The sequence below is a fragment of the Mytilus edulis genome, chromosome 12 (assembly GCF_963676685.1).
Source record: "Mytilus edulis chromosome 12, xbMytEdul2.2, whole genome shotgun sequence".
NCBI classification, from domain to species: Eukaryota; Metazoa; Mollusca; class Bivalvia; order Mytilida; family Mytilidae; genus Mytilus; species Mytilus edulis.
Window position 1 is genome coordinate 20,043,736 of NC_092355.1, and position 12,101 is coordinate 20,055,836.

Here is a 12,101-nt window from a genome sequence, read left to right on the forward strand (position 1 = left end):
ATAAAACAAACAGCTTCCAATTGCTTTTGAAAATAGGTATATGCTCAAGTTAATAGATGTTGCGGATAAGCGAGATTTCTGAAATAAGAATATTGTTGGGCGACATTTATTTTCAGATTGACTCAACAGTAAAATTGCAGTAGTCATTGAATTATCTAAGTTTGGACAAGAAGAATAAATATACGTATTATCAGAGTGTAGATCGGGAATTAGACAGAAACTAATGTTATCCGAATTTGGAGAAAATACATACTGTGAAAGTACACTAATTCATGGGTATACATTTTCGTGGTTATATCTTCGTGGGTTCTTAAATTCGTTGGTTTTAGTTTTCAAGAAAAAAATGAGTGAAGAATTAAAGCAATACGAACGAAGACTTTAAATTGTCTCGATTGAAGGATATTTTAAAGTAAACATTAACATTGTTGCATCTGTGTTGCACACTATTTAACTCGATATGGATGTTTTTGGGACATTTTGTGTATTTTACTTAATAATCAATGATGATTGAATTTGACAAGAATTTGACATTTGAATAAAATCAATTTTGTAAAAACACATCTCAGTTTATAAATTTTCTTCATGTTTGACTTGATAAGCTAGATTTTGCTCTTGTTAATGTAGCTTACTCATTAAAGAGATGATTAAAAAACCAAGGCTTTTAACTTAAAACCAAATATGATTATTAAACTGACCTTCATATCTTTGTTATATAATTTTTTCCACCAGGAATGATCGTTGCAATACATTTTCTATTGTTATTTGTTTTCTTTTTATCCATCCATAGCTTGATTCATTGATTTGTTATATTTGTTTCTAATTAAATGATATTTTCTAACACGTATAGTTTCAAACACAACAAAAAAGAACTTTGCTGTTTCACTTTTCTAATAATACATGTAATATGCACATGACCCTGACACATTTTGTGTTAAGCGTTATATGATGTTATGTTGAAGAAAAAAAACAATGTCACCGTCAATTTGTGTAGGGTTTTAATTACTTTAAAATGGAGTTATCGTATAAACCAGATACAAATTGTCATAACTGGTGGTCACTAAAATTGATGAATCACAGTGAAAAATATTGGCTTCAAAATTGTGTAGCAATTTGAAATAGGTTACCAGGTTTCATTTAACATGTGTAAGATTGTTACTGTTCTTTTCCGTACTTTGATACACAAACGTCAAGTTATAGAAGATCGATGCTTTCGGCGAACAAACGAGATGGCTGATTTTTTTTAGGACAGACGAGATAAAGAAATAGCAATAACAATCAATTTTTGATAATGTTTGTATGTAGTATTAAAACTTGTAGAAAAACCTACACAGTGCAAAATTCTACTCTAATAATAGCATAACAAATTGAAAAATACTTTAAATTTCAATCCTTTAACTGATTGATTCGGTGGACGTTTTGACGATACAGACGACTGAAGCGCCACCTAACTAAGTTCCCTTTTTATTGTTGTTGATAGAGCTTGATGACAACGGACGTTTCCATGGACTTGCTGTCCAACTGTTTGATGTAATAAGATACGAATTGCTGGGGTTCATGTAACGTAAAAACCTTCAGTTATATCGTTTTCTTTATATGGCGTCATGTTTTAAAATGATTTAAATACGTCAAAGGCATCAATGAACTTTCGCGGATTGTTTTGTTTTATAATTTCTCTGCGATTTAGTTCATGTATTATGTTATGCATCCAAATAAGAATAAAAGTCTTTTTTTAATCGCAGTTTTTAAAACAGTGAAATTGGCCCGTTTTCAAATAGGTTTCGATACATGTGGATTTACGTGGGAGGTATAATTTAATAACAGTTATTATGGATATCTCTGAATCTGCGCTAAGTATAGATATATATAGAATTGTATCATGGTGTTGTTTAACAAGCGAAAGAAGCACGTCGTATTATAGTTAATGTTATAATGATATCTTCTTCCTTCGTTGTTTGATGACATGTTGATTTAAGTTGTCCGTCATCTTAGTGGTTTGATCCTTTTATTTTGTGCAAAGTCTTAACAGTATGAGTCAACTTTCAGGACGAAAGAGATTCAACTTCGAGTGCGGGTCGCTTTCATATCTGTATTAAGTTGATTTTTTCAATATATAAAAAATAGAAGTGAAAGCATAGCGATAATGATATGATTTTTGTTTATCACACCGACCATTTAAATACATCATGTACCGATTTGGTTAACTTAGATAATGAAAGTGAGATACATGTAAGATTCGATCGAAGCGCCCATTTTATTGTCAAATTCACTCACAATTATTGCAGACACAAGTTTGTGTTTATTAAATATTCTGCCCCAAATTAACATAATAATATCGCAAACAATTATATTTAACTTTTCCTACATTGTACTACAACAGTATTTAAAAATAAGGTATCATAAAAAATACCCAGCCCCGAGGAAATTGAATAAGATGTTCATGGATTGATATTCATCATGAATAATTTATATATCAAGCTTGGGTAACCTGGTAGAACAAAAAAGTAAGAATGTAAGTTCAGTAACTATTCACAAGCCACGTTAATGAGGAAGTTTTGAAAATATGTATTTGATTTAAAAGTACTGATTGATGTTATCCTATTTAATGGCGAGGATATCAATTTCACATTTACACTCGTTAACATTAAGTATATAGGACCATATATAGAATAAGTCGACAACAGTATTACTCGTAAATATAATTTTTAGATCGTGTGAAATGATTCAGAATCTAAAAATACAAGTGTAACGAAGCATTGATAATTCAAAACTTAAATTGAAAAGAAATTTTATATACCTGAACGACTTGTTGGTAAATTTTGATAACGAAAGTGGGGATTCTTGTTTTATTCATCCCTTCAAACAATCAGCAAAATTATTTAAAACAAGGGTAAGTTGTCATTTATTAAATATTTTTCTCGAACTGGACATAACTGATATCGTAAATATGTACACTAAACTTTCAATATATCATTCCACGTCATACTGAAACGTGTATTCAGAAGTATTACAAAAATAACGAACATAGAGGTAATCGAAAACGGGGGCTCTAAAAAAAACGTTATATTTTATCGTCCATCGAAATTTTATATAAAAGGAAGATGTTGCTTAAATGTTCATGAGAAATCCCTTCACAAGTGATCAAATGACACAGAAATTGTGTGTGTTACTTCTACACTCACTAGAGGTATAAAGGGGGTGGGGTGAGAGATAAAATACATGTTTAAACCTGTGACTTGTTTGGGCCTGTATGGGTCTTCTGGCCTTTCTTAGACATGTATGTTTGTTTGTTTTTTGTTTTTTTTGTTGTTTTTTTGTTATCTTAGTTTAGTTTAGTTGATATCTTTTAGATGTAAGTGTGACTTCACCATTAACCAAACTTGTACGCTTGTTTTGGTTAAGGAGATAGCTTAAGTCGGTTTTTTGAGAGGGATATGTCCTCTCTAAGTTAAAGACCAGTATGTGGCCCTTGACTACTTTCTGCTTTGGCCGTGTTGTTGTCCCTCTAACACATTCTCCATTTCCATTCTCTATTGTATACTCTATTTGTACTTCTTTCTGCAGTTATATGCAGTATATATATGTACAATATATTTGTTTTCTGTATACAGGTAATATGGCAAACATGAACAAAAACTCAAGAAACCATAATAAGAATGACGGTCAAAATGTACACGGATTGAGAAAAGTAGCCTTCTGGAAAAAATACGGTGTCAAACGTTTTCCTTATCATTGGAGTCGCAGATACACACCATTTGTTTTCCGATCTGAAGACGGAGGAATCGTTATCTCAAATGATGTGCTCGGGCTAACAATCAGACAGTTTGAGCGAATTTATAAAGATTGTTTAGACAGAAGGAAAACACAGGAACAGTTTATACTTAACCTAAGATATCCCGACAAAACCTCAAATGAATATCTGGAATACTTGGAGAACAGTACACATGATAACAAAGGTATTTGCATTGTTAAATTTGCATACACACTTGCAGTTGTGTACAAGATATTGATGAAACAGAAATTAAGAAAAGGTTAAAAACGAAAAAAACATACTGGGTTTCAAATAAACGATTTCTTTCAATATAGTCATTTAATCTACATGTCAATGTTTAAAATTCTATGACTTCATTTATTTTCGTGGCATTTCTCCTAATTCCGTTTTTAATCCCTGATTTGGAGCGACTTAAATTACACTCAACTATGTTTTTTAAGTTTAAGAAAATAACACAAAAGAGCTCATCCTTTTCTCTCTATTTTTGTCTTTTTGCGTAGCATTTTTCTGTAAATAATTGTTATATGACCTCCTTTCATTCATGATTGTAGCCTGTATTCTATTTCTTGCATTAGAAAAATGTATCTGGTATCACAGTGCACGGAATGTGAAAAGGAAAAGTGATATATATAGTACATTAATTTGATCGAATAATCCAGCATCATCAGACGATATTACGATTTTCTTTTGGTTATTTGATATGTTATTGATAACATCCAAAGGTTAAAACGAAGTACATTTATTCCAAGGCAACGATCACATGTGGTTTCTGTACTACTCTAAAAAAATTACATGCTTTATCTTTAATTCTTCCTTTTTAAAAATTTCCTTACATGCTGATGCGTACAAATCGTTTTATCTGTCTGTATGTCTGTTGGCCCTATGAAAACCCGTCAGTTTGGCAAATCGGTTTTGCGTTGTTTTATTTCTTCTTGGATAAAGCTATTTTGTGTATTGGCTTATCATGAGGAGTTACAGTTCATGAGTCTTCAACACTGTTGTTCGTCTTACTAAAAGATATTGACGTGACACTCCATATTAAACATTAAAGGGACTATGTTTTGTCAAGCTATACTCTGAGAAGGCTAGTTAGAATTATAAAGTAGTAAAACTAAACCTGACGATGACTAGGTTATAATAATACAAAAGTTAAATAACCCCAGTTGATATTAAGCAATGTCCAATTATGATCCGTTATGAAGCCTTTCATCATTTACTCTTACTTCCAGTTGGGCTCATTATACTTACAGTTATCCTTTTGATTTTGTTTGCAAAAACAAGAACACAAAATTTGTTGTGGTATTTGATTTCACTCAAAAGAATATGGCTCTATGACATTTCTTTCAGTAAAAACTCAATATTATGATGGCTGTTTTCAGAACTTGCTCCAACTAAATCGACATTCGTTTAAAAAAAATAGAACCATTTCTAACAATAAAAGAAGACCGATGGACTACAAAAAACAGCATCATTGCTTTTCGCATTACCTAGCATCAGTCGTCCATCGTCCGTCATCCGGAATTAACAATAATAAAAGTCTGCTCATCTGTAACTTGTTAGGTTGCTGCCCTTGAATATGATCAATTTGGCTAATTGGTTCATTATCTGAGATAATCTATATGTTTTCATTCTGAATAATTGTACCGATCTGGACTTTTTTTCTAGAATGTTGATTTCTATTATTGATAAAATAAAGAATGGAAATGGGGATTGTGTCAACGAGACAACAACCCGACCATAGAACAGACAACAGCATGCATTTATAGCAGGAGATACTTACCCTGTCAATAAACCAAGTTTCGCTTCGTTTGAAGTTTGTGAAAATCGTTATATGTTGTTTTCTTCCTTGATTTGTATCTAGGCAATCTATTTTCCTGATTTAAACTTCGATACACTACTACTACCTTTATTAAAACAACGACACTAGTTTTCGCCTTTTTCTGTATGAATCAAAAAGAGCACCTGAAATACATAGCAAGGATAATTCCTATACACAAATTCAACATGACTTGTATATCAATCATTTAATAAATATACACTTTGTAGATTACTTATCCTGTCCTGCAAATGATTTAAAGAAAAGATACTTACACGCATACTTAATGGAGACACTTGGAACTGAAATAGACATACGCAAAAGACAAAAACTATTTATTATAAAAGATATGAAACAAAATACAAATAAGTCCATACTTACACAAATATCGAGTGGAAGTTTAGCAGAAGGGCTCAATTTACCAGGTAGTGACGTAGATATCATGGACGTCCTCAAACACGTAGACGTTATTCAGAAAGTAAGGGATATCAAATTCCCCATACAACGAACAACATTGCAATTTGAGACGGATACTGATCATCCTGGATTTGCAAAACTCCGATTGATAGCTTTAACGAATCGAGAAAATAATCATATAACATACGAATGCTTTGAAAGTACTAAAACAGGTTTATTTTTATCAGCAAACGAATTTGTAAGTTATATAAATAAAACAATACATCAAGAGCAGCTAACAGTACACGGCCCATGTTTATCTTTTGAAGATAATAGCGTTGATTTTGCATGCTGCCTTAGATGTAAATATCTACCTTACAATGCAATACCATGGTTGTCGCGTTATCGAAAGCAATAGCCACCTGATTCAACCATTGTTAAGATAAAACAATACGGATGCTTGTTAGTACCAATTGGACCAAAGGAGATGTCAGATTGTAATATATTATGGAGATTATCTTTCTCTATGGCAGAAAAACAACTTGTTCATTCGTTTAGTTTCACTCAACTGTTATGTTACTGTCTTCTCAAAATAACTTTAAAACATATCGTTAACACAAACACACATGCCGAAGGTTTATTGTGTTCCTACTTTTTGAAGACAGTTTTATTCTGGGTCTCAGAAGAAATAGATATTGATACATTTCAAATGTCCAATTATATTTTTGCTTTTCTAAATGCCTAGATAAATTAATATTATGGGTAAAGCAGTGTTATTGTCCGAACTATTTTATACCTGAGCACAACATGTTCCTTGGAAAGATCAATTCAAATAACAATAAAGTATCGCTAAATGTACTGGATGGCATTAAATGCGATGGAACTGATGGATTAATAAACAAGTTATTCCCGAACGATAATGGACGTTGTCGTTTACTGAGAACAAATAATGAATCTTCGTTCATTAAGCTAGACCTTCTTTATTACGGAATTTGTTTTGGGGAAGTTATATCAGACATATCGCAATGTTTACAGACACTAATGTTTATCAAATCTTTGATAACGTCCGAATATTCTACGTTTATTATTGATGTGTGTAAATATCTGTATGCTGAAATAAATCAATATGCAGCCCAGTTACTACCAAAACCATCAACAACAATTAATACTAATACATACAATTTACATAAACGTTATCATAGACATTTACAAGACGGTATTAAGACAGATGCTGTCTCGGGTTGGTTGTTATACGCGTCGTTTTATTATGTAACAGGACAGTTCGAAGTAACACTAAGACTAACGGATTATATTTTGTCAAAATGTTTACCTGGTATGTTGATTTTGGGATGTGGACCCTACAATGACAAAGATTTGAATAACTACAAAAGGCATATACATCATTCAATGACACAGTGTGACAGGATGAAAATAGGAACCGTATACTGTGTTGAGTACTTGAAGAATTCATCATTGATACCAAGAGAACTACAACATGTAGTTATCTGTGATGCAGGTGATATTTATATACCGCCAATTGTTATGTCTCACTGTCTTAGATTTTTATGTTTTCACCATCTTCGTTATATATCCAACAGAAAAGAGTCATTACATGATTTATAATTAGTAGGAACAGACAAGAATCATGTTCCATCAAATGTATTATCTGATGCTTTATTAGTTCTACGAGTCTGCTTTCAGATATCCGGCGATAAGGACGCAGCCCATCAGTGTTTTGATAAAGCTTTGAAATGTGAGGGTTTTGTAGGCCCTTCAGCAGAAACAAGAAAAGCAAGACTTTTAAAGATATAGAAAAAACTGATCATGCTATTTGATATAAATTTGTTTATTGACAATACTAACAATATCTAGAGATTATCATGCAATACATACATTATTATCGGAGTATTTGATGCAATAATCCTGAAAACCTGAAATAATTCAATGATGAATCAGGCGATTACTTTATATTATATTTTTTTTTCTAAAGAGATGTCTAATTTTTTTTTGTTCTAATCGATATTGTGACAGAGTGATGACTGCTATGACCCATATTTTGAAAATGTTTCCTATTATGTTTTGTTTATGCACAGTTGTAGATATAATGGAATTTAATCCGACTGTCATACAAATGAGAAGTTTAGCTCTCTAAAATCAGTTTTAATCAACTATTTTCTACATTTGAAAATGCCTGAACCGAGAAAAAAAAAAAAAAAAAAGAAAATGCCTGTACCGAGTCAGAAATATGACAGTTGTTGTCTATTCTTTTGATGTGTATTATCCTTTGATCTTGCCATTTGATTCAGGACTTTCCATTTTGAATTTTCCTCGGAGTTCAGTATTTTTTTTCTCTTTTCCATTTTTCCATTTCCATTCTCAAATTTTATATTCATGTGCATAATGCAATATAGTTTTTGGTTGCCATGTAAATAGTAGTTGCCATAGTTGTATTTTTTGTTCAATAACTTTAATATTTAGAACAAATGTTGGAGTAGGTTATGATGAATTTTTTATATCGAAATTACTAAGCAGTATATAAAAAAAACTGTGATAAAAAGCTTTTTTTATGTTTTAGGACCAAATTGAAGGGTTGTTATGATGCAATCGTAACCAAAATGTACAACACATGTGTTACTATTATTATTTTTAGTTTTCTGTCAAAATAGAACATATGATGCCCAAACAAGTCAATTCAACAACAAGCACTGTATCACCCTCTACATGATTCTTAGGTGGAACCATACTTACTATTTGTAACAGATGTGCATTTTGATAATCAATGTCTCTTCAATGATGTTGGGAGTCAAGTTATTCCAAACGGCTCATACCATGTATGAAAAGAATGACGAATCATACACCAAAATGAACAAAAATGTATAGCCAAAGTAAGACAAGAAATCAGAACTTTGCATGAGAGAGATACGTTCTTTATTAACATTATTTTCAAACGTAGTAACAGCAATTTTTTAACGCGAATTCAGAAGTAACAACTTCATAAATGGTGATACCTTTGAGGACTATTATTTAACCAGAATAGGCATCGATCTAGTTGTAAAAATAACACAAACAGTACCATTTTTTCTGCACCATTTCACATATTGACATTAGTGAGCATCCTTACCGATACGATATATAAATTTTGAAAATCAACCGGTTAATACAAGGCAGTTTGGCGTTGAATTTTTTTACTATATACAATTAAGTCAAAATATATAAGGGACAAAACCAAAACTACATTTGCAATATCATTTCTAGATAATTCTTCACTAAACAGAATGCATCCGTTTAATGTTGAAACCAGAAAGGGATTAACGTATATGTAGTATATTAATGACAAACAGTATCATAATGTTGGTGACTTAATGTCTAAAATTTAGAATTGAGCGGAACCTTAACAAAGGTAATCGAACAAACCCATACATAATCTAAGCTATAGCATAGGATAGAAAATCCTACACTTATAGGCAGAATATAATATTATTTTGTTAATCAAAATCAAAATTTAAATTATTTTTTTCAAAACAAATTTTAGAAATTTGAAAACATGATTATGAAAGGTGTGTTTTATACACGTATAATAATACCTTAGTATCATTTATATTTTGATGGAAAATATTTGCGATTTCAATTGTATTATTTGATAGTATAATTAATAATATAGTGCTATTGTTTACTTTAAACATGTTAAATAAGAAGATGTGATATCAATAAATGTACACTATAATCCTTACCTCTTGCAGCCATTGCTGTGTTTATTTTCAATCCAACTCAATTTTTCGTCGATGTTTCGCAAATTTATTTACAGTAAATGCTATATAAAGACATCATACTTGCAAGCTATTCCTTTTTAATTAATCTTTGGAATTAAGTTTTTCTTTAATACATTTACATAAAAAAGTTCTTTTTAATGTAATATATAATAAACAACTCGCACATTTAGCTAACTTTTATTACAAAATTTCAAGAGAAATTGTATGGTTACTATTATTAGTTGTGTTCTCGAGGAATACGCGATCCTAAAAATTACACCGGGTAAAATCTTAATTGGTTCTGTGAAATCGTGTCGACTGTTGCAATTCCTGGATGTATCTGGTGCAAACCCGTAACCATTCTAGGATTTATTATGAAAATTCTCTCTTCATATACTTTTGTCAGGGATGCTAAGATATCTCCGACAACTCAACTGATGCAATATCCTGCTGTAAACATTATTCTGGCTTAAATGTTATCCTGTATATAACATTCTTTTATTATTGTACGATAATTACCGTAGACAAGTGTGAAAAATTGTTACCCATGTTTGACAAGTATTTTATAAAATATTGTGTAATAATGTACAGTAGATACCCGCAGACAATTGATTTTAACGATTTAAAATATATTATGTAAATGTAGTACAATCATACAAAATATAATGACGACCGGTTGATGAAAATACGCTGTTAACTTGTTCTCTTTATTTAGAAAAACGAAATTAAGTGGTTATGGAAGTAGGTGTCAATCTTAAGAAGAAGAAACAAAGATTATAAAATCGAATTAGATATAGTTCACTTAATTTTCTATATCTGAAATTGAACTTTTCATATATAGATTAACGCAAAAGTTGTTTTTGGTGTTCGAAAGTCATAATTCAATGGAGCCAAATCCGGTTTACTAACTAAAACCGACGAAACCACATCAACTATAAAAAAACAATTAAGAGAAACACGATAGTTCAACAAAAACAAACACCAATGCAGTATATTAATATAGAAACGAACTTCAACTGCAATATTCCTGACTTAGTCCATGATATTTTAAGAAACAAATAATGGATTGAACCTGCTTTTATGGCTGGCCAAACCTCCCGCCTGTATGGTAATGCTAAAATTACAGATAAAATGACAACATTATGTGGCAGAACAAATAAATACAGGAGTACTCAGTACAAACTTGTGAGAAGGAACAGGTGAATTGTGTACACCTTCGACTGCTATTAAAGTTATTACAAATCTCAGTATCGTTCTGAAAATAGTTTGGTCGGTCGAACTTATCGCCACGATCATCATTTCTTAAGCTATAAGCCTCTTGATGATTTATTTTGTTTCTTAGCTGCAGTAAACAAATCAAGTAGTGCGATCGAAATAGTTGCATAATTTACATAATATATTGGTATTTGCCGAATGCTTTAATAAATTCCGGAATGTCACCTGTACCAATGTGTATAATTCATGTCGGGTTTTACTGCGAGAGTAACCGTAATGCTATTAGCAATTATGATATGCCATTTTTTGGCGTTCATAGTTGTGGGGTGCTAGGATTATACTTTAATACGCAAGACGCGCGATTCGTCTACATACGAATCATTAGTGACGTTCATATAGAAATAGTTGAAAAAGCCAAGCACGTACAAAGTTGAAGAGCATTGATGACCCAAAATTCCAAAAAAAGTAAATCTATTCCTGGGATAAGACAATCCTTAGTTTTTTTTTCCAAAATTTCAAAGTTTTGTTACAGGAAATTTATAAAAATGACCATATCATTGAGATCCATGTCAACACTGATGAGCTGACTACTCGGCTGGTGATACCCTTGGGGACGAAACATCTACAAGCAGAGGCATAGACCCAGTGGTGTAAATAGTTATCAAAGTATCAACAAACCGTGATGGCGTTTATAAAATCTGATGTTTATATCTCGTTACATAAAATAAAGTAATAATCATGTTACAATGCATACGTAAGGGCTTTATTTATCGTGTTTCATTTAAACATGTGTAGGGTTAATAGTTATCAAAGGTACCATGATAATAATTTAATACGGAAGACGCGCGTTCGTCTACATACCACTCATCAGAGACGCTCAAATCAAAATAGTTATCATAATTTGTAAATACGTAATGCAGTAATATTAACATCCTTACCGTCAATAATCTGTCGCTACAGAAAAGAAGATAAAGTATATACGTTGTTCCAATCGTCGGATCTGTATCCCATGTTGATGTCTTCAGAATACAAAATTCTTCTGTATTCCAGAATGAGAAATTGTAACTTCGTCAACGGTACTAGACTGGTTGTACAAATTTTGAAAGGTGACTCCGCCTTTGATTTTGTTTTGTTGCCTTTCTCCAGGATTCCTCAA

General features: G+C 31.6%; 1 protein-coding gene across 1 annotated transcript; it reads left to right on the forward strand.

The window, feature by feature from the left end:
* Positions 1-2,783: 2,783 nt before the first annotated feature.
* On the forward strand, positions 2,784-7,970 carry LOC139497939 (uncharacterized). The gene is made up of 3 exons (XM_071286190.1): positions 2,784-2,887; positions 3,609-3,953; positions 5,816-7,970. The coding sequence occupies exons 2-3, from the start codon at positions 3,614-3,616 to the stop codon at positions 6,397-6,399; spliced, it is 924 nt and encodes a 307-aa protein (XP_071142291.1). The 5' UTR covers positions 2,784-2,887; positions 3,609-3,613; the 3' UTR covers positions 6,400-7,970.
* Positions 7,971-12,101: the final 4,131 nt, after the last annotated feature.

Bases quoted from the DNA above. Each gene is read 5' to 3' on its own strand.
- LOC139497939 (XM_071286190.1), top strand. From the start codon at position 3,614: ATGGCAAACATGAACAAAAACTCAAGAAACCATAATAAGAATGACGGT. The intron at 3,954-5,815 runs GTATTTGCATTG...TACACTTTGTAG, and splicing joins CAGTACACATGATAACAAAG to ATTACTTATCCTGTCCTGCA.